At 38.5% G+C, this 23502-nt stretch overlaps 1 protein-coding gene across 18 annotated transcripts in view; it reads left to right on the top strand.

Moving 5' to 3' along the window:
• The window catches only part of LOC101096779 (phospholipid-transporting ATPase IB-like), a 216630-nt gene that overhangs the window by 78399 nt on the left and 114729 nt on the right, over window positions 1–23502 (top strand). For 17 of the 18 annotated variants that reach the window (XM_045043975.1, XM_023250089.2, XM_045043970.1 and 14 more), the window contains 7 exons: window positions 249–331; window positions 1614–1663; window positions 4183–4252; window positions 7893–7977; window positions 9712–9851; window positions 15042–15180; window positions 21319–21383. In XM_045043975.1, the coding sequence (XP_044899910.1) occupies window positions 249–331; window positions 1614–1663; window positions 4183–4252; window positions 7893–7977; window positions 9712–9851; window positions 15042–15180; window positions 21319–21383 (632 nt within the window). The remainder of the gene's footprint in view (window positions 1–248; window positions 332–1613; window positions 1664–4182; window positions 4253–7892; window positions 7978–9711; window positions 9852–15041; window positions 15181–21318; window positions 21384–23502) is intronic. The other variant, XM_045044103.1, reaches the window with a different exon arrangement.

Genomic DNA, 23502 nt, shown 5'->3' with positions numbered 1-23502 from the left:
TAAGAAAGGAATTTAGGCCGGTAAATAGATCTCAGCCTCACTGAAAGGGGTCTATTTAAGCAGATTTCCTCTTTCACGAACGCTATCTGGTAGTTAGATAAGTGCATTTGGAGCCAAAAAAAAAAAAAAAAGCCAAGTTAAAAAAATGTCATGGTATTTTAGCGCTGGAGAATAGAAATCTGTATCAAATTAAATTCAGTGTTAATATCTTCATTCAGTCTCCATTAATACAGACTTTTTGTTGGTAGATGAAGCAGCTTTAGTGAAAGGAATAAAGAAACTTGGCTTTGTTTTTACTACAAGAACACCATCCTCTGTCACCATAAATGCTGTGAGTAGCATCTTACATTCTCATGATTCACGTGCCCCTTCCAGAGAGACGCAGTAGAGTAGTTGAGTCTGGGAGCTCTGGGATCACATTGCCTGGGATGCCCACCTGGACCCACATCTTCCCAGCCATTTGTCTCAAGTGTGTTCCTTCTGTGTCTACCCCAGTTTCTCTATCGTGCGTGTCACAGGGTTCTTGTGAGGACTAAATGAGTTAATGTATGAAAAGTAACCGGAATTAGTGAGAAAGCACAGAGAAAGTGAACTATTCCAAAGAGTCAGAATCATCAGATCTTCAAGAAATACACTACTTTTTTTCTATGAAAAATTGAAATGTTTCCAACTATTTTTTTGTGAGTTGTTATTATGTTGATTTGTTCATTTTATTTTATTCATATATATATAATATATATTATTTATAAATATATATGTAATATATATATTTATGTACGATATAATACATCGTACGTAAAATATATATAAAATGTACGATATAATATATCGTACGTAAAATATATATAAAATATATATATATTTTATATCTCGATGACCACTTACCACAAGCCTTTAATATCATGGGGATGGACTGATGCAATGCAAACGTGATGCTCAACTCACTACTTTTTTTTCCAGTAATAATGCAGTGGTTAGGGATATCTACTAGACATTCAGCCCTTGGCAGAATGGACTGAATGATTCATCCTTATACCCAGAGTACATGCCACATGGACCACTCTCTAATTATTTGAAATTCTGCGCTGCCTTCTTGGTGAACTGATCATGGCTACAGGAAGTCAAGAAGCTGTAACTGGAAAAATTTAGAAAAGAATTCAAATTTTACTGATACAAAATTTTATAGCATGCCGTCTCTTTCTATGCTTATCTCTTCAAATTATCTAAGGATTAAGGATTTCATTTGAACTGCGTGACTTTATGACAGGACTTACTTGTTTTTCCATTTCTGTCTGTTGATGGTCTCCACGTCCCCTTGCAACATGAGAGTGTTTATAAACTGTTTCTCGTGGTGCTGACTTTATACTGAAAACAGGTGTTTCAGCCTTAAATCTGCACTCTGAGAAGCATTTTTCTAACTATTCCCCAGTTTGCAAACAATGTTCTTGCCAGAAGAGGGCGCCATCCTTTCATCAAGTTTGTAAGGAAATTTCTGTTTTGAAAAAGATGTGTAGTTGTCGGGTAAAACTTGTTTCCGACTGGGAGAGTGAGCGGTTTTGCAAGATGAGTACTTTTTTCCTCAGGTAAGAATATGTTGTCTTACCTTCCTATAGATGGGAGAAAACTTCACATTTGAAATTCTTAACATCCTGGAGTTTTCTAGGTAAGCTACCTTTTCATTTTGTTCATGTATTCTCCAGGGCTCTTTCCGTGACTCTTCAGTTAGGATTTGGAAATGTAAATCAAAGCTTTAATGCAGAATCATGAAATTCTGGTCAGCTTCCATCGAGCCTTAAATCTGAGCCTGGTGCTCACTTCTTTAGTTCTCATTAGGCCAAATCCCCTTTTGTAGCTGAGAGGGGTTCCCACACCTCTCCTTCTCAGCTCTCGTCAGAGTCAGACTTGAGATTTCACATCCGGGTTATTACTTATTGACTGTGTCGCCAACTAGACTCGGGATCCCAGGAACGCATGAGTCACCTTCTGTGGAATGTGGTATTCAGTAAGTGCTCAATAAATACTTGATGAATAGATGAATATTGGACATTATTTTTACAAATAAACCCAAAATGATTTCTTTAAACATAGACAGTGAAGTAACTCCTTTTTTTACCCCCAAAGGAGGCAATGTGCATCCACATTGTCTTCTCTTCTCTTGGATTTCAGAGGGCCTTCTGGTCCAGCCACTGTGGCCTGGTCCCCATAGCCTATTGTGAGGATACTGGTGATGATTTTATTTTCATTGCACTGTTTTAAAGACTCACAGAGTCTCAGTCTCTTAGACCATCTGAGCATTTCTTATTTTTTTTTTTTAATTTTTTTTTTCAACGTTTATTTATTTTTGGGACAGAGAGAGACAGAGCATGAACGGGGGAGGGGCAGAGAGAGAGGGAGACACAGAATCGGAAACAGGCTCCAGGCTCCGAGCCATCAGCCCAGAGCCCGATGCGGGGCTCGAACTCACGGACTGCGAGATCGTGACCTGGCTGAAGTCGGACGCTTAACCGACTGCGCCACCCAGGCGCCCCCATCTGAGCATTTCTAATGTGGAATCTGAAAAATTAGAAAGAGAAGTGCTAGAAAATTAGGAAAGGAATAATTCGTTCTTCCCAAAGCCAGGTGATTTTAAAAATCTTTTTAAAAATATAATTTATTGTCAAATTGACTTCCATACAACACTCAGTACTCATTCCAACAGGTGCCCTCCTCAATGCCCATCACCCATTTTCCCCTTCCCCCCATGCCCCCTCAGTTTGTCTCTCGTGGTTTGCCTCCGTCCCTCTCTGTTTGTAACTATTTCTCCCCCTTCCTTTCCCCCATGGACTTCTGTTAAGTTTCTCAAGATCCACATATGAGTAAGACTTATTGGCCAATGACATGCTTTAGAAAAAGCTTTGAACCTCAGAAGAGTTGTTGTTACCAACTTGTCTCTTGAGGACAGCTGCTTCTAAAAACTGTATTACAAGAAAATGTATCTCAGTGTTGATTCTAGCTCTCCCTTTACTTCATATCTGACTGTCACTACTACTAGAGCACTCGTTTCCTGTCCTTAAAGTACGAGCTCCTAGCTGGGTGACACTGGAATGACTCAGTTGCCTTTAGTGGCATTCTGACAGCTAGGCAGTTAAAGCAATTGCTGGCCCCTGTCCCTATTGAGATGTTTCCTAGCTCAAGTGTTCAGGTGTGGGGCTACTCACTGGGACCCCCCCCCTTGGACTGTGCAACACATAGCATTGTAGGATATGATGAATATCTGAGAAGGTGCTGATTTGCAGGTAGCTTGTTTGAGTCTCTTGAAAAGTTGTTGTAAGCTATGGAGAGCCATCCAAGGTTAAGGTTAGGGAATGACAAGATGAGGAAAAAGGGAAAAAAAAAAGATTTTGGCCAGTTTACTTTGGCAGGGTGTGGGATAAGGAGGAGAGGGGAGATCTTCAAGCCTATTTGGGCTGCTAACTCAGGAATGAAAGCAATGAGTTTAAGTTCTGTCTATAATCATAAAAAAACAAAAAGGAAAAAAATCCAGAGGACTTTGAGACAGAACTATACAGAAAAATAACTGGCATCTCTCAAGCCAGAAGTTAAACATCTCTGTGCAGCAGGGGGGACAGGAGGGTCTACCTGACAGAGATGTTGTGAGGCCTGAAAAATACACAACCAGGGAAGCTTTCCTCTTTCCTCATCCGTTCGTAAGTGATTATATTATATATGCTATATGTATATATAATTTATGTCTTATATGTGTAATGCATAAGTGTATGTTACATTATATATGTATTACATAATACATAATAGTAATAATACAAAACACAATATATGTTATACATATTACACTATGTAATTAACATGTAAATATATATATATATATATATATATATGTGTATGTATATATATTTGTGCTAATAAATTTCCATGGAAGAAAAGGATAGTAACTGAGAAACAGTAGTAGTAGAAGGTGGAGATTTAGATTAGAATCTCAGTTTAAAGAAACAGGTAAAGAAAAAAGAAATGGAGGCTGGCAAGAAACATGTTGGCCTTTTCACTAATGGTCAGCGGAGGACTCTGAGAATTCTTTTAACTTGGATTTTGTGTGTGTGTGTGTGTGTGTGTGTGTGTGTGTGTGTGTGTGTTAGCACCATGTACTGAGAAACATGGAAACCAATAATGCATTTCATATTGTCTTAGTAATAGAAAAAGGATGTCTGTAATTGTCCGAACTCCTACAGGAAAGCTCCGGCTGTACTGCAAAGGGGCTGTAAGTATCATGATTCATCATTCGTATTAACGCCTTCCCTCTGTTTCAACAACTTGCAGGAAGCCTTTTACAACTTCGCAATTATTTTTCAATGTTACTTTGAATCTGCTGTTACCATTGGTCGTTGCCAGCATCAGCCAAGGCTGAAAAGTCCTTTCTTGGTAGCCCCAAAGCTTCCCCAAGACTCAAGTCATTGAAATTTATGGTGATCCACACCAGAATGTTTATTAAGCTTTAATGTCAGTGAAAAATTTGTTGTCACTCAATTGGTCTGTTGAGAACTAATGAGTAGATTGTTGATGCTAAGAGTTTAGAGCAGGAATTTTGATCCCCATTTCAAGCCCAAAGTGCTTGGATTTGGTGAATCTCAGGAAATGGCTTTGCCTCTGTAAATCCTTTTTTTTTAAGCACGTATATATTTGTTCACAGCCATATGTACTTAAAAGAAAAACAGCTTACAGGGCGCCTGGGTGGCTCAGTCGGTTGAGCGTCTGACTTCAGCTCAGGTCATGATCTCACGGTCCGTGAGTTCGAGCCCTGCGTCGGGCTCTGTGCGGACAGCTTGGAGCCTGGAGCTGCTTCCGATTCTGTGTCTCCCTCTCTCTCTGCCCCTCCCCTGCTCATGCTCTGTCTCTCTCTCTGTCTCAAAAATAAATAAAACATTAAAAAATTAAAAAAAAAGAAAGAAAACAGCTTTATTGAGGTAAAATAAACTGCACATTATTTAAAGTGTATAATTTGATACGTTTTGATACCAGTCTGCTTTCTGTCAACTACAGATTCGTTTGCATTTATTAAATTTTATATAAAGTCATATAGGATATATGTAAGTCATATAGGATGACTTATTGTGTAGCTTCTTTAACTCATAATTATTCCATTTTTACTTACCTATTTTCTTCCAAGATTTTGTTTAAATTCTAGTTAGTTAACATAGAATGTAGTATTGGTTTTAGGAGTAGAATTTCGTGACTCATCACTTACATACAACACCCAGTGCTCATCCCAACAGGTGCCCTCCTTAAGGCCCCTCCCCCATTTAGCCCATCCCCCACCCACCTCCCTCCATCAACCCTCACTTTGTTCTCTGTTGTTAAGAGTCTCTTGTGGTTTGTTTCCCGCTCTTCTCTTTTCCCCTTCCTTCCCATATGTTCATCTGTTTCATCTCTTAAATTCCACATATGAGTGAAATCATATGGTAGGCTAGCTAGTTATTGGTTTTATTGATATTCCTGAAGAAAGTGCTTCCAGATTTGATTTTTCTTCAATGTTTCTCTGTTTCCTATTTCATTAGCTTCTACTCTTTATTATTCCTATTATTTTGCCTACTTGTGGCTTCATTTGCTCCTCTTTTTCTAGTTTCTTTATTTTTTATTTTAAAGACAGAGAGAGAGTGTGAGCAAGGGAAAGATGCAGAGGGAGAGAGAGAGAGAGAGGAAAAGAGAGAGAGAGAGAGAGAGAGAGAGAAAATCTTAAGCAGGCTCCACGCTTAGTGCAGAGCCCAATGTGGGGCTCAATTCCACCACCCTGGGGTCGTGACCTGAGCCAACATCAAGAGCTGGATGCTCAACTGACTGAGCCACCCAAACACCTCAGTCTTTTTATAGTTTCTTGTTTTTTTTTTTTTTTAATTTTTTTTTTCAATGTTTATTTTTGGGACAGAGAGAGACAGAGCATGAACGGGGGAGGGGCAGAGAGAGAGGGAGACACAGAATTGGAAACAGGCTCCAGGCTCTGAGCCATCAGCCCAGAGCCTGACGCGGGGCTCGAACTCACGGACCGCGAGATCGTGACCTGGTTGAAGTCGGATGCTTAACCGACTGCGCCACCCAGGCGCCCCTCTTTTTATAGTTTCTTAAGGCAGAACTTGATTTGAGAACTTTCTTTCTTTCTTTGTTAATACAAATGTTTAGTCCTATACATTTCCTAATTATTGCTTTAGCAGAATGTCACAAATTTTTATGTGCTGCATTTTCATTTTCATTCATTCAAAATATTCTAAGTTTTGTTATGATGTCTTCTTTGACTCATGGGTTCTTTTTAAGTATGTGTTTTTAAATATTTGGGCATTTGCTAGAGCTATTCTTTTAATTGATTTAGAACATAATTCCGTTTTAGTAGAGAACATACTCTATATAACTTGAATCCTTTATTTTATTGGAACTTGTTTTATGGTTCATATTATGACCTATCAAATGTTAAATGTTTTGTATGCATATAAAAAGTCTGAGTATTCTGTTGTTGTGGGATAAAGTAGTTTATAACTATTAGTTAAGTTGGTTGATACTGTCATCCAAATCTTTTATATCCTTGATGACTCTGTCTACTTGTTCTATCAGTGATTGAAAGGGGGATATTAAAATCCCCAAATATCATTGTGTCTGAATGGTGATTTTTCATCTTCAAGTTCTTTTAGCTTTTCATTCATTGCATTTGCTTCTATTAGTTTAAGCTTCATTTTGAAGCTATGTCATTAGGTGTATAAACATTCAGGATTGCCAATTCCTCTTGATGAAATTGACCCTTTTGTCAGTGCAAAATGATTTTTCTTATCCCTGGCAATTTTCTTCACTCTGAATTCTCTATTGTCTGGTTATAACATAGCCATCGCAGGCTTCTTTTGATTAGTGTTGCTATGGTATATTTTTTTCTTTCTTTTTAGCCCATTTGTGTCTTCATACTTAAAGTACGATTCTTCTAGGAAGCATGTAGTTGGTTGTTTTTTGTTTTGTTTTGTTTTGTTTTTATCTTTAATCCATCCTGGAATTCTCTGCCTTTTAACTGGATATTAAACCATTTACATGTGCTTACTGATACAGCTAGGTTTAAACACATCATTTTGCCATTTATTTTCTATTTGTTCCAGTTCTTTTTTCATTTATGACAAGAATTACTTCAGTATTTTTTTATTCCTATATCTCTCCTTTTTAAAATTTGATTAGTTGTTTTAGGTCTTAGAGTGGGCATCTTTAATTTATTACATTCTGTCGTGGAGTGATTATATACCTTACAATTCTGTACTTCCATCTGTTTCCACCCAATGTTTGTGCTCTTGTCAGACATTTTAATTTTATAAATGTTATAAACTTCACAGTGTATTGTTATTAATTTTGCTCAAGCAATTATCCTTGTTAAAATAAATAAAAAAAATACTGTGTGTGACACACACTCATGTCATTATCATTTTCAGTGCTCTTCAGACTCATGTTTCTATTTGCTATAATCTCCTCTCTGACAGATTCCCTTTACCATATCTTATAGCATGCATCTGTTGGCAATAAGTTTTTTCAGCCTGTTTATGTCTGAAAAATATTTTTATTTCATCTTTATTTTCTCTCACCTTCATTTTGAAATAAATTTTTGAGGAATATAGGATTCCAGGTTGACAATTTTTTTTCTTTCAGTTCTTTAAAGATTGTGCTTTACTGGCTTATCACTTGCATTGTCTCAGTGAAAAGTCTGTTACCTCTGTTCCTCTGTATGTAATGTATCCTCTTTGGAATTGTGTCTTCCCTGGGACTGCTTGAGTTCCTCACATCTATTGTATATGACAATAAAATTGTAATGCAGTATTTAGAATTTGGACTGTCAGGCTTAGATAAGATGTTAGTCACAGGAACTTTTTTTTTTTTTTTAATAGGATACAGTGATTTATGAGAGACTTTCAGATGACTCTCTCTTTGTGAAGGAGACATTAACCCATCTGGAATATTTTGCCAAAGAAGGTAAGTGAAAATTGTTGAGAATGATGTTCCCTTTTGAAATGCTCTTCTTAAATATTGAAATTATAAACTGAATGTATGTCATCGATGCTTGGCTGGCAAGGGGAGCTCATTCATGTATGTGACTTTGTGACGCCTTCTGTTTGCTTAAAAGTAAATGGTTCTTCAAATAAACCCTGTTGAGACATTATTTTTCCTTCTTCCTCTCTCCATGTGTTTTATGCTTATGAGCAAACACTAAAAAGTATGTTTCTACTGTGAAGTTCTTCCTTTATTCCAAAAGCAGTGTCTACAAAGACATCTATTATCTGTTTCTATTTGTTGTACTAGGAACTTGGCCCGTAGTAGAGAAAAAGTTACCTATTTTGTACATATAACTCAGAAAGCAGACACAGTCAATGTTTTCCTGCCATTCTCTTATTATCCTTCTGATTTTGACTTATCACCCATCTCTTAAGAAATAAAATTTCAGGGGGCGCCTGGGTGGCTCAGTTGGCTGAGTGTCTGACTTTGGTTCAGGTAGCGATCTCACAGCTTGTGAGTTCGAGCTCCTCAGGCTCTGTGCTGACAGCTTCAAGCCCAGAGCCTGCTTCGAGTTCTGTGGCTCCCTCTCTCTCTGCCCCTCCCTGCTGCTCACGCTTTGTCTCTTTCTCGCTCTCTCAAAAATAAATAAACACTTAAAACTTTTTTTAATTAAAAAGAAAATTTCATGAGTGAGTTTTGAATAAGAACAACACTAACTAAAAAGTTTATAGAAGTTTTGAAAAAGCAAGGTATCATATCATGTAAGAGTAAAGCTAATAATACCTGGAAGCTGTATCCCCCTTTATCCTTTTAGGTTATAAGCTTCTGCTTCCCAAGCCATGTGTTTTGCCTAGAAGTGTTGGTATTTTGCAAGGTTGCACTTTGGGCCTTTTACTTCCATCTTAAAATAGATGTGAGCTGTAGGCAGGTTACAACAGGTAGAAGCATATAGGAACTGTATTGTAATGGAGCTCAAAACAATATAACAACTTCTTTAGTTTATCTGTAATGAGTTCATTTCTAGGGGATCCCCAACTATTTGAATGCTTTTCTGGGGTTCGCCTAAAATATTAGAGTAAAATATGATTTCTAATTTTTTTCCCAGTAAGTCTTTACAAAATGGGATTTAAATTCATGTTCTGTTGTTTTAACAATTGTTTGACTTACTTGGAAATTGAAAAACTAAAGCCTCGTTCATTTTTTCCTTCCTTCAATAAACAGATATTGAGTATTTATTAAGTGCCGTGCGCTGTTGTGAGCTCCCAGGACAGAAGTGAGCAAAACATAGACAGCTCATGCCCTGAGGGAATTGGCCAATAATAGATAATGTCAGGGGGGTGACAAGTGCTGTGGAGAAAATTTCAGCAGGACAGGGGAACAGAGCGTGATGGTTGCTCTCTCTGCAGGCTGAGTTAGGCAGAAACTGAAGAAAGGGAAGGAGAACCATGTGGCTTTCCAGGGAAAAAGATTCCAGGACAAGGGCAGAGGAAGTGCAAGTTTTGGAAGGTAAGAGGACCAGTAAGAAAGCAATGAAGAGGGGAGGAGATAAGATCAATCAGTAAGGTAGCCAGGGACAGATCAGGGAGGGCCATGTGAAGGACTTCACATTCCCATGACCTCTAAAAACACTTTTGGATTTGTTTTCAAATTCTCTACTTCTCCCTGATCACTGACTGACGGCTTGATCAGGTTGTATTCCATTCTTTCTTACAGGACTGAGAACTCTCTGTATTGCCTATACAGATTTAACGGAGAAACAATATCAACAGTGGTTGATGGAGTATAAAAAAGCAAGTACAGTTATACAGGACAGAAGGCAGAGTTTGGAAGAATGTTACGATCATATCGAAAAGGTAACATACCCCATGTGTATGCTACAGGCCAAGTTAAAGTTTGGAAAGCATGCACTCATCGATGTTTTCATGTTTTGATGTAATTTTAAAAACTCAGTTAAATTGTGTTTTTTTTTCTTCGGAAGTATACATTTTGTACTGCAAATTCATAAGATATATCTTGTAAAATATTAAAAATATTTCTTTCTTTTCCAAATCATACCCTAATTACTTCAATCTTGTTATCCCTTTTTTTTTTTGAATAACCTTTCCCATTCCAAAAGAAATACATGTTTTTCACAGAAAAATAAGCTGGAATAGTAAATAACCATCATCTGTAATGTTGGGCTAATGACTAAGTTCTAGTGTATAATCTTCCAGTCTCTTTCTTCATATATGCGTGGTATTCCATTGTAGGTATTTAATACACACATACAAATTTTTTCCTATAAAAATTAAAAGTAAAAACCTACCCCCCCCCGCCCCGCCCTGCCGCCAAAAAAAAATCTCCATCGAATTTTCCCCATGAACATACTGCTTGAATCATGAAAATTTTCACTTTGCAATAAATTGGGGATATTTTTTCCATATCACTGAATATTCTTCTGTTATTTTCTTAGATCAGTCCATGGTATTTCATTACATGGATGAGTATAATTTTATTGTGCTCTTCTCTGGTGGTTACTGTTCCAGGGGATCTCTTGCAGCCTGGACTGTTGAGTGTCACTCGAGGGTCATTGTGAATTTGCTTGTTGTGGCCTCAGGGATCTTGTGGCTCCTGGGTCCATTCTTATCTTAGTTTCTTGACTTGGGTTCTTTTGTCATTTGGTTCCATGAACTCCGCATTTTATTCCAGCAGGAGCACAGCCAAAGCAGATTTAGACTCAGGGGTTTTCTTGACATCATTGGGTCTATGTTTTTGTTTTTGTTTTTAAGTTGTGTGTTGAAAGATTAGGAACCTAACCTAGCTTCACACCAACTATGTGAATGTGCTGCAGTAACCCTCACAGGTGATTACTCCGCATCTGTTGACGCAGCACAGCAAGGAGACTGATTTATGTAACCCTCCTCTTCCTTATGTTCCCGGCAAGTTGTCTGTTGCTCCCACACACCGGGAAGAAATCTGAGCAGTTGAAATTGGCCTCTGGCACTTGAAAGACTGTACAAGTATTACTATGCAATTATTTTTCAATCAAACCGATGTATTTTATATTTTAGTTTTAGTTTTAGTCTGGAAGTCATAAGTGGGAAAAGAGTAAGGAATTCATAGGATAAGAAAAAGAACAGGTAAGTTTGCCTTTCCCAGGTTATGTGAGATGGGTGGCAAGGTCAGGGAGTGCGGTGGCCTCAAGCTGACTGGTTTCTTCATGTTATTAGATGAATCATCAGCTGAATGCTGGTCTCCAGCATGTACACAGTGCCTGGCAAACAGACAGTGTTTATTTTTTAATTTTATTTATTTATTTTGATTATTCAAAAAAAATTTTTTAATGTCTATTTATTATTGAAAGACCGAGAGACACAGAGCATGAGCAGGGGAGGGATAGAGAGAGGGGGAGACATAGAATTCGAGGCAGGCTCCAGACTCCGAGCTGTCAGCACTGAGCCCGACACGGGGCTTTAACTCACAAACTGCAAGATCATGACCTGAGCTGAAGTCGGTCACTCAGCCAACTGAGCCACCAGGGTGCCCCCGTTTTGATTATTTTTAATATAACTTCTTGTCAAATTGGTTTCCATACAACACCCAGTGCACATCCCAACAGGTACCCTCCTCAATGCCCATCACCCACTTTCCCCTCCCCCCCAACCCCCATCAACCCTCAGTTTGTTCTCAGTATTTAAGAGTCTCTTATGGTTTGCCTCTTTCTCTCTAACTTTTTCCCCCTTCTCCTCCCCCATGGTCTTCTGTTAAGTTTCTCAAGATCCACATATGAGTGAAACATATGGTATCTGTCTTTCTCTGCCTGACTCATTTCACTTAGCATAACACTCTCCAGTCCATCCACTTTGTACAAAAGGCCATATTTCATTCTTTCTCATTGCCAAGTAGTATTCCATTGTGTACATAAACCACATCTTCTTTATCCATTTGTCAGTTGATAGACATTTAGGGTCTTTCCATAATGTGGCTATTGTTGAAAGCGCTGCTATAAACATTGGGGTACACATGCCCCTATGCATCAGTACTCCTGTATCCCTTGGGTAAATACCTAGCAGTGCTATTTCTGGGTCTTAGGGTAGTTCTGTTTTTAATTTTTTGAGGAAACTCCACACTGTCTTCCAGAGTGGCTGCACCAGTATGCATTCCCACCAACAGTGCAAGAGGGTTCCCATTTCTCCACATCCTCTCCAGCATCTATAGTCTCTTGATTTGTTCATTTTAGCCACTCTGGCGTGAGGTGGTATCTCAGTGTGGTTTTGATTTGTATTTCCCTGATGAGGAATGACGTTGTGCATCTTTTCATGTGGCATCTGGATGTCTTCTTTGGAAAAGTGTCTATTCATGTTTTCTGCCCATTTCTTCATTGGATTATTTGTTTTTTGGGTGTGGAGTTTGGTGAGTTCTTTACAGATTTTGGATACTAGCCCTTTGTCCGATATGTCATTTGCAAGTATCTTTTCCCATTCCATCGGTTGCCTTTTAGTTTTGTTGATTGTTCCCTTTGCAGTGCAGAACTTTTTTTATATTGATGAGGTCCCAGTAGTTCATTTTTGCTTTTATTTCCCTTGCCTTTGGAGATGTGTCAAGTAAGAAATTGCCGCAGCTGAGGTCAAAGAGGTTTTATCCTGCTTTCTCCCCTAGGGTATTGATGGTTTCCTGTCTGGCATTCAGGTCCTTCATCCATTTTGAGTTTATTTTTGTGTATGGTGTAAGAAAGTGGTCTAGTTTCATTTTTCTGCATGTTGCTCTCCAGTTCTCCCAGCACCATTTGCTAAAGAGATTGTCTTTTTTCCATTGGATACTCTTTCCTGCTTTGTCAAAGATTAGTTGGCCATACATTTGTGGGTCCAATTCTGGGTTCTCTATTCCATTGGTCTATGTGTCTGTTTCTGTGCCACTACCATACTGTCTTGAGGATTACAGCTTTGTAGTAGAGGCTAAAGTCTGGGATTATGATGCCTCCCACTTTGGTTTTCTTCTTCGATACTACTTTGGCTATTCAGGGTCTTTTGTAGTTCCATTAAAATTTTAGGATTGTTCTAGCTTTGAGAAGAGTGCCGGTGCAGTTTTAATTGGGATTGCATTGAATGTGTAGATTGCTTTGGGTAATATTGACATTTTAACAATATTTATTCTTTCAATCCATGAGCATGGAGAGTTTTTCCATTCCTTTGTGTCTTCTTCAGTTTCCTTCATAAGTTTTCTATAGTTTTCAGCATACAGATCTTTTACATCTTTTTTTTTTTTTTTTTTTTTTTTTAGCTACAAGAGTGTCTAATATTCTGCCTGGTACTTGTGTTAATTTCCACAGTTCCAGCTGATGTTATGTTAATTAGTTATATGGCTACTCTCTATGGACTTTTTGGTAACTACTGGAATATAACACCAAAGATGTGTCAGGGTCAACTAGTTGTGTGAAATTGGTTCTTATAGATAATTCCATGCACATTGCTATGACTCTACTTGTTTTCAGTTATAGGGAGGGATTTTCTGATATTCCTAGCTCTTGTGGCCAGTAGCACTTCTTTTCTTCTTGAATATTTTTCCTTAGGACATTCATAAAATTTAAATTTGTTTCCTGTTGGGTAAGAGTAAGAGAGACAATCTCCACATTTGTATCAATAGTCAGTAAGTACATCATAACTTAGTAACTGCTAAAGTAATTAATTTTCGTGTTACCAGTATCACTCAATTGGTAAAATATGAATCTGACATATTGGCTGATTGAATTAGACTTGATTCTGAGGTTCTCTGGCCTCAAATTTCCTTTGAATAATTCCTTTTTTTAATACAACATCTTTATTGAGATATAATTCACACACCATACAATTCCTCCATTTAAAGTATACAATCTATAGTTTTTAGTATATTCAGCTGCATAATATCTATATTCAATAGAATTGTGCAACCATCACCATAATGAACACAATATTTTCAACATCCTTCTCAATCCCCATATCTATTAGTATTCACTCTCTGGTTCCCTCCTACTCTCTTGCCCAGCCCCATGCAGGCACTAATTTCCTTTAGTCTGTGTAGATTCACCTCCTCTGGATATTTCATATAAATGGAATCATAAATATTAGTGACTTGCTTCTTTCATTTAGCTTAATGTTTTTAGGATTTATCCATATTGGAGCACGTACCAATATCTCATTCATTTTCAGTGCCAAATAGTATTCCATTGTGTAGGTATACAATTGTTTATCCATTCTTCTGTCGAAGGACATCTGGATTGTTTCCACTTGGCTGTTGTGAATAATGCTTCTGTATGCACTCATGGAATTTTTCATGTGGGCATTCTTTATTTCCTGAATATACCTGAGAATGAAATTGCTGGGTCATATGGCAACTCCATGTAACCATTTGAGAAGCTGCCAGACTAGTTTTCCAAAATGGCTGCACTATTCTCCATTCCTACCACCAGTGTATGAGGGTTCCAATTTTTTCACATCCTTGCCAACACTTGTTACTATCTATAACTTGGTATAGCCACCCTACTGGGTACGAAGCAGTTATCTCACTGTGATTTTAATTTACACTTCTTTAATGATATTGAACATCTTTTCATGTGTTTTTTGATTATTTGTGTATCTTCTCTGGAGAAATGTCTATTCAAATCCTAATTTCCTAATTATAATATGTTAGATACTATTCTCACTTTCTAAATGTTAACTCTCACAATAATTCTCTGAGTCATTTTCCCCCTACTTTGCCAGTTATAGATGAAGAAATGAAGGCATGGAAATTTAAGTAATGTGCTTCTGATCGTTTGTAGATCATAACTTGAAGTAATTTGTAGAGCTAAGACATGGATCCATGAGTCTATGCTTTTAACTATCATGCTACACTGCCTCATACTGTAACAAAGTAGGGACAAACAGACCAATGGAAGAGACAAGAAAAAAGTATGTGTGTGTGTACAGGTATGGGACATAATAAGTAGAATGCGTATCTTTTGTCAAAATTTGCCCAATTTATCCCGTCTTAAAAATTTTTTTATCTTAACTAATAATAAAAAATATCCCTTTGAAAAAAACGTCTAGGAATTTCTGCTGCTTGGTGCCACAGCCATTGAAGATCACCTTCAAGCACGTGTTCCAGAAACGATAACAGCTTTACTGAACGCAAACATAAAAATATGGGTCCTGACAGGAGATAAACAAGAAACTGCAATTAACATAGGTAATAGATACAAAGTTTTTAAAAATCTGGTTGAACAGGTATTCTAAATATATCCTAGTATCAAGAATGAATGAGCTGCCTTCAAGTAATTGTTTTATATGTCTTTGGGGAAAATGGAGTGCAGTGGAACCTTGCCATCGCATGGCAAAAAATTTAAACAAACCAAGCAAAGCAAACTGTTGTGTCTCCTTCACATTGTTGAAATAGAGACTGCAGAATGCTGACATGAGTAGTATGTAGTTTCTCGTTCCTTTCCTTGGAAACCTGAAGTTATGGCATATTTTCTCTATGATGTGTATACCTATCTTTGTATTATATATGTTTATTCCTAAATATTTTGATTATTAGAATATTCAGCTGTTTTTTCCCCAAGCTCCAATGTCACTTTTTTCTGCCCCTTTCCCCCTTAACTTTACTGTATGATTGTGTCTTAGGGTTGAGGTGTGCAGAATAGGAGTTGAAAAATTAACTGTTAGCTGTGCATATTCAAATTTCAGTGGTGACAAGGAATTGAAATTATTATGTTTTTTTCATGATCATCATGGCATCCAGCTCTGTTTAGATGAACATATATGATAAAATGAATCTGTGTGCACCAGACACCCTTCACTTGTCTCCACTCATTTGTTTACTTTGCATTCGTTCATTTAATGAATATTGGACACTTACTAGATATGAGGACACTCTAGGAGCTGGGAATGAAAACTTGAGTAATACTCTCTTTCTTCATGAAACTTATATACAAGTAGAGGAGATAAAATTAATAAGCAAATCACTGCGTATTATATTACAATCAGTGCTAAGAATAAAAACAAAGAAAGGCATAGCAAGAGGTGGGGAAGGTAATTAAATAGAACGCCTGTTAAGGAGGTGACTTTCGAAGCAGAGACCCAGATGGAAAGAAGGAGCAAGCATCGGGAAGGTCCCTGGGATGAGTGTTCCAGGCCAGGAGTATGGTGAGCGCCGTGGCCCTGGTACGGGCATGTGTGTGCTCGAGGAACAGTCGAGAGGCCGGTGTGGTTGGAGTACAGGGAGCAAAGCAGAGAAGACAGGAGATGAGCATCTGCTGTAAGAAATGTGGACCCTTTCAAGCAGGAGAGTAATGTGGTCTCATTTGCGTTTCAACAATATCTGTTGGCTACTGTGTGGAGGCTGGGCCGAGTCAAGTCAGGAGATCAGGTAGCGAGCCTTTGCGGACGTCTCGACAAGAGACGGTGGCGACTTGCACTAGGGTGTGATGGGAAGGGGAGGAGGGACCAAATTCGGGGTTCGTCTGGTAGGCTGATCTGTCAGCCCTCACTGATGAGGGTGCAGTGGGCACAGAGGAGTCTTTCAAAGAGTTTTGCTGTGAAATAGGGTGTAGCTGGAGGAGACCACAGAGTCAATGAAGGCTTGGTTACTTTTGAAGGATCGATTTTAACATCTCTAAACATCAACTTCTTCTTGTCTGTAAGATGGGGATAATGATAATATTTTTAACCTCATAGGGCCCTTGTGAGGATGCCTTGAGGTAGTCTCTGTGAAGACCTTAGCTTGAGGTGCAGCATTCACAAGTCCTTCACGAATGCTAGATATTCATGTGATTATTAAGGACTCAGAGGACGATGTAGTCACTCATTTATCCACCTGGCAAATATCTGAGGACACACTACGCATATGCTCTCCTTTGGCCAGCTCTCCCATATTTTGGCTTTAGTGTGACTTGCTATGTTTCTTGATAACCATGACCTCAGTGACCACAGTAACTCAGGGTATATCCTGTGAAGGGGCTCAGCTGACCCAGCACCACAAAGGAGAATGACTGCTCTCTTCCCGTCTTCCTAAAGTGCACCCTCTCATTCTTTACAAACCCGCAACCTGAGGACTGTTTGTTTCTCCTAAGCCTTCAACTGCCTCCTCAGCTCAGGACTGAAACCCTACGTAGATGAGACACAGCCATTGTTATTAGTAGCAGAATTTTTATCCTTAGTGAATGAAACTTATTTTTGTTAGAAGTCTGTAATTCACTTGAAGGATTCTTTGCTCAGAATAATGGATTCTTAGAAAACCGCCATATTAAATTGCATCCATTCAAAAAAAATGTACAGTAACTCTGGTGGACTTGAAGGAAGAAAGGAAACAAACTCTAATTTCTTAAAGCAGGGCTTGCAAACATCTGGAAGAGTCAGGCAGGACAAGAGTGAGGGGCAGTACACACGTGTCGGAGGAGGAAGCCCACAGGGGGAACACTGGCCCCCCAGGGACAGTGTAGTCTTGCCTTTTGGAAATGAGAGTCCGCTGTTGGCACAGGTTTTTTGTTTTTAAAAGATGATTCAGGATTCTGTATTTTGATGCGGAATATCTTGATACGTAGATGTGGGCTCAAATGTATAAAATTCTGTAAGGGCAAAGCAAAACACGTCTGTTGCCTGAATGCAGCCTACAGTCCCCTGACACCTTTTGAGTGCTGGGTCCCAGAGTGAATTTTATTGTCCTCCCTTAGAGGCTACGCCTGCAGAGACCAGCTAAAAATGGAGTCAATGAGCTTTGATATAAACCGAAGAGCATGCTGATATAATTTGTTTTCTTAGAGGCTTTCCGGGCCATTTTCTTTTCCAAGAAATGCAATAGCCTTTGGTTAGAGAGCTCTCACCTTACTTTCATGAGTTTGAATGGCTGGGGATTAGATTCAAAAAGAAGACTGAGCTGTGTCTGAGACCTGACATCTTTGTATCTTTCAAAGATAATCTAGAGCATAGTGGTTTAAAATCACAGACTTCGGAGTTACAAGGACCACGTTTTGAGCCTGAATCTTCTGCCTTTGCATTTACAAGCTTGTGCTTTTGTGGGCTTTTCTAATCCTCAATTTCCTCATTAATAAAATGGAGATAACCATGATACCTCTGGTGATTGTGACCATTAAATGAGATGCACATGTACGGTTCTTTCTGAAATACTGGGTACAGTGAGGGCTTTAAAAATGTTGGCCGCTGCCTTTGTGAATGTTGTGGCAGTTCTAATTACTGCCATCTCTCACGGAGCTCAAGTTGGCTAATGCTGTGCACTTAAAAGACTAAACAGTCTTGTTACTGGTTACAAACAAAATTGGATCAAGGACTTGGCAGGAGGTTTACTTACTGACATACGTTCAGGAATCAGTATGTCAGGATCGGGTTTGAGGACTCCTGTCACATTTGTTGTCTGTTTTCTAAGACTACTAGTTCTATTAACTTCTGAAAGCTTCCTTCCTTCCTCCCTTCCTCCCTCCCTCCCTCCCTCCCTTTCTTTCTTTTCTTTCTTTTCTTTCTTTTCTTTCTTTTCTTTCCTTCCTTCCTTCCTTCCTTCCTTCCTTCCTTCCTTCCTTCCTTCCTTCCTTCCTTCCTTTCTTTCTTTCTTTCTTTCTTTCTTTCTTTCTTTCTTTCTTTCTTTCTTTCCTTCTTCTCTTTCTTTAATGTTTATTTATTTTTGAGAGAGAGAGAGAGACAGAGTGTGAGCGGGGAAGGGGTGGGGAGACAGGCAGACACAGAATCCAAAGCAGGCTCCAGGTTCTGAGCTATCAGCACAGAGCCCGACATGGGGCTCAAACCCATGAACTGTGAGATCGTGACCTGAGGCGAAGTCGGATGTTTAACCGACTGAGCCACCCAGGCGCCCCTGAAAGCTTTCTGATAACACAGTTCAACACAATCTGCTACTTCTCAACCTCAGCAGCATTTATACTATTATATTTGGCTTACCAGTATGTTGTTTTTTTTTCCTCTTTTGTGCTAGCTTTGATTCCTTAGGTTTTAAGAGGCTTATAATACATACCTGTCGTAAATCTTCCTTTGCACCCAATATGATGCCGGGTACGAGTAAGCCATCAGTGCCTGCATACTGATTTAAATTTTCATGATATATGGAGAGTTTTAATTTTATTTATTTTTTTATTTCAGACACTTTTTGCTTCAAGTTTTTATTTAAATTCTAGTTAGTTAAAATATAGTGTTGTATTGGTTTCAAGAGTAGAATTTAGTGGCTCATCACTTAATATATAACACCCAGTGCTCATTCCAAGTGTCCTCCTTAATACCCATCACCCGGTAAGCCCATCCCCTCCCACCTCCCCTCTGGCAACCTTCAGTTTGTTCTCTCTCATTAAGAGCCTCTTATGGTTTGCCTCCCTCTCTCTTTTTCCCTCCTTCCCCTACTTCATGTTTTGTTTCTTAAATTCCACTATGAGTGAGATCATATGGTAGTTGTCTCTGACTTGTTTTGTTTAGCATAATGCACTCTAGCTCCATCCATGTCATTGTAAATGGCAAGATTTCACTCTTTTTGATGGCTGAGTAATATTTCATTATATGTGTGTGTATACATACATATGTGTGTGTGTGTGTGTGTGTGTGTATCTCACCTCTTGTTTGTCTGTTCATCCATCCATTTGATGGACTTTTGGGCTTTTTCCATTTGGCTATTGTTGATAATGCTGCTGTAAACATTGGGGTGCATGTGTCTCTTTGAATTGGTATTTTTGTATCCTTTGTGTAAATATCTAGTAGTGTCATTGTTGGGTTGTAGGGTAGTTCTGTTTTTAACTTTTTGAGGAACCTCTCTATATGGAGACTTTTTAGCCTTTGTTTATATAGAGCCGGCAGCAGCAACAGCTTCAGGACAGAAGAAGTTTCTTCTCGGGGGCAGCACTGGAACCCACAGGTGGAGGCTGGCTTGTCTGCGTCTGGCACGAATATTAATTCTCCAGCCCGCATGCTGGTACAGAAACTGACAGCATTAGGCAGTTAACTTTGTCAGTAACTTACTACAAAGTAAAAGTGGAAACATGAACATTGCAATAAAATTTATCGGGAAATCTTGGGGCGCCTTAAATCAGTCATTTAAGTGTCTGACTTCAGCTCAGGTCATGATCTCATGGTTCCTGGGATCAAGCCCCACATTGGGCTCTCTGCTGTCAGTGCAGAGCCTGCTTCGGATCATCGGTCCTCTCTCTCTGCCCCCTTCCTGCTCCCCCTATTTTTCTCTGAAATATAAGTGAACATTTAAAAAATGTATCAGGGAATCTTTAGAATTCTTAGAAGAGTTTAGAAACTCTGGTTTTGAAAACTGCTGTAGCAATGCAAAGCGAATATCCACAAGCTTCAAAATAGAAATTAAAGATCATTGCATTCTTTAGGGAAAAAAAACCACGATTTACACAGGAAGCATCAGATGAACCAATAACTGATGAGGAAGATCATTTAAGAATGATTATCTCCTGGGGGGCCTGGGTGGTTCAGTCAGTTAGGTATCTGATTCTTGATTTTGACTCAGGTCATGATCTCATGGTTCACGGGCCCGAGCCCCACGTCAGGCCCTGCACTGGCAGCATGGAACCTGCTTGGGATTCTCTCTCTCTCTGCCCCTCCCCCACTTATGCTCTCTTTCTCTCAAAAATAAAAAAATTTTTTAAAGTGGTATTGTATAAATTTATCTTTAAACGTTTTCAATATTTATTTTTGAGACAGAGACAGAGAGAGAGAGAGAAAACATGGAGCAGTGGAGGGGCAGAGAGAAGGGAGACACAGAGTCCAAAGTAGACTCCAGGCTTTAAGCTGCCAGCACACAGCCTGATGCAGGGCTCGAACCACGAGAACTGTGAGATCATGACCTGAGCGGAATTCGGATGTTTAACCAACTGAGACACCCAGGTGCCCCCTGAGGTGTATACTTTGATCATCACGTTGAATGCTTTGAGCATTGGGTGGGTTTATTTCTTTTAACCACACCTAGGATTTTATTAGTACAGTAGGAACAATATGTTGACATAGTGGCTTGATACAACAGAACTTGGATTCCTCAGGACGTGGAATTGATACCCAGTATGAACTGAATCTCATGTCACAGAGAGATAATAAAAATCCACAGGCATTTAAAGGTACAGATTTAGCCATTAGTTATATGCCATTTCCCAACCATTTCTACTTAAATTGCTGATTAAGATAAAAATGAAGCGATGTTTCAATTTTTTCCCTCCACAATCCCTTGCTCAGTGTTTGTGATAAGCCTCTAGACTTTGAACTAGTCATAAGACAGTATGGTGAATAGAGAACATAAGTAGATTTTTCATTAAAAACATGAACTCGTGGAAGGCAATCTGTGATCTCTTTCTTTGTCACTTTGTAGCATATTCCTGTAAACTGTTATCAGCTAAAATGCCTTGTATTCGATTGAATTCAAACTCACTCGAGGTAAGTGACTTTAAAAATTCTATTTAATATGAGTATACCCAATTTGTTACTTGAGTGTTCCCCAACAACCTTAAAATCTACATAAGTTGTCTTGAACTCCCACTCAAGTCCACTGGAACATTACCTCTGGTTCTGACTTCATTCTTTCTTTTTTTTTTTTTTTTTAAAGATTTTTCTTTACATTTTTTTATTTTTGAGAGACGGGGAGAGACAGAGCACAAAGGGAGGGGCAGAGAGACACAGAATCCGAAGGAGGCTCCAAGCTCCAAGCTGTCAGCACAGAGCCCAATGCGGGGCTCAAACTCACAAACCATGAGACCATGACCTGAGCCGAAGTCGGACGCTCAACCGACTGAGCCACACAGGCACCCCTCTGGTTCCCACTTCTTGCCTCATTCTTAGGCTAGTCCTTCATCACCCTGTTCCCAGCATCATATCAAACCCAGCACTCAGATACTTGATTTTAAAAATGAAAAAAAAAAAAAGAAAAAGATGTGCATATAGCAGTCTTTACCAGAATTTTGAGTAGATACCTGGCATTTACATTGCAAGAATGAAAGGATTTTGGAATCCAATACTGAACATCCTTGCCCTTAAAAATTAAATGGCTACAGCCATTTATTTTCTGTTAATTTTTTTTTACTGTATAATTTTCGTACTCACTTTAAAGAATTTTAAATAGATTTCACCTATTCCATTTCATTCTTTTTTTTAAATGTAGTTCTGAGTTTCTGACACATATCATTATTATTCTCCATGAAAAAACTTTAAAAATATTTCTACTGGGCAGATCAGCTGGTGATGAATTTCCTGGTTTTGTGTGAGAAAGTCTTTATTTCTCTTTCACATTTGAAGGACAATTACACTGGATATAGAATTCTAGGTTGGTATTTCTTGTTCTTTCAGTACTTCCTTCTCAACTGTGTAGTTTCTGATGAGAAGCCTGCTATTTCTTACTTTATTCTTCCCTTCTGGCTTCTTCCAACATTTCTTCTTTGCCTTTGATTTTGTGGTTTGAGTGTGATATACCTAGGTATAGATTTTTTTTTTTTTTAATCATGCTTGGTGTTTTCTAAGCTTCCTGGGTCTATGGTTATGTGTTTGCCGTTAGTTTGGGAACATTTTTAGTCATTAGTACTTAAAATTCTCTTTGTTTTGTTCTCTTACTCTTCTCCTTCTGGAATTCCAATTGACTGTATGTTGTTAGATCTTTTAAATTGTCCCACAGTTCTGGAATATTCCATTTGGGATTTTTTTTCTAATTCTTTTTACTGTTTGTATTTCAGTTTGGGAAATTTCTGTTGACATAATTCAAGCTCATTAATTTTTAGACTGTGTCCAGTCTATTGTTGGGCTCAATAAGGACAATCTTCTGTTACAGTGTTTTTTATTTCTAGCATTTCATTTTTATTCTTTAAGTGTTTCCATCACTCTGCTTATCTTCCCCATATATTGTCTATTTTTCCATTACAGTCCCTAACATATTAATCATAGTTTATTTTATTTTTAAAAGATGTTCATTTATTTAATTAGAAAGACTGTGAGTGAGGGTGGGGCAAAGAGATCATGAGAGAGAGGATCCCAAGCAGGCCCTGTGCTATCACGAACGGTGAGATCATGACCTGAGCCAAAATCAAGAGTCAGACACTTAACCGATTGAACCACCCAGGAGCCTCAATCATAGTTTTTTTTAAATTCACTGATACTTCCAAAATCTGTGTTATCTTTGAATCTGGTTCTGATGCTTGCTTTAGCTCTTCAGATATGGTGCTTTTTCTTGCCTTTTAGCATGTCTTGTAATTTTTTGTTGAAAGCTGGACATGATGAATCTGGTAATAGAAGTTGAGCTAAAGGCCTTTAATGTAAAGTTTTATGCTAATCTGGCCATACTTAATGTTTGCTGCAGCTGCACACACAAGAAGTTCCAATTTTTTTTTCCATAGACATAGCAAAAACAGCCTGTAATTCATAAGGATCACAAAACAAAGCAATCCTAAGAATGAAGAACAAAGCCAGAAGCCTCATACTTCCTGATTTCAAAATATATTACAAAGTTACAATTATGAAAACAGTATGGTACTGACATAAAGACAGAGACCAATGGGAAAGAATAGGGTCC

The sequence above is a fragment of the Felis catus genome, chromosome A1 (genome assembly GCF_018350175.1).
Source record: "Felis catus isolate Fca126 chromosome A1, F.catus_Fca126_mat1.0, whole genome shotgun sequence".
In the NCBI taxonomy this organism is placed as follows: Eukaryota; Metazoa; Chordata; class Mammalia; order Carnivora; family Felidae; genus Felis; species Felis catus.
This window is presented reverse-complemented; position numbering and strand designations above follow the sequence as displayed.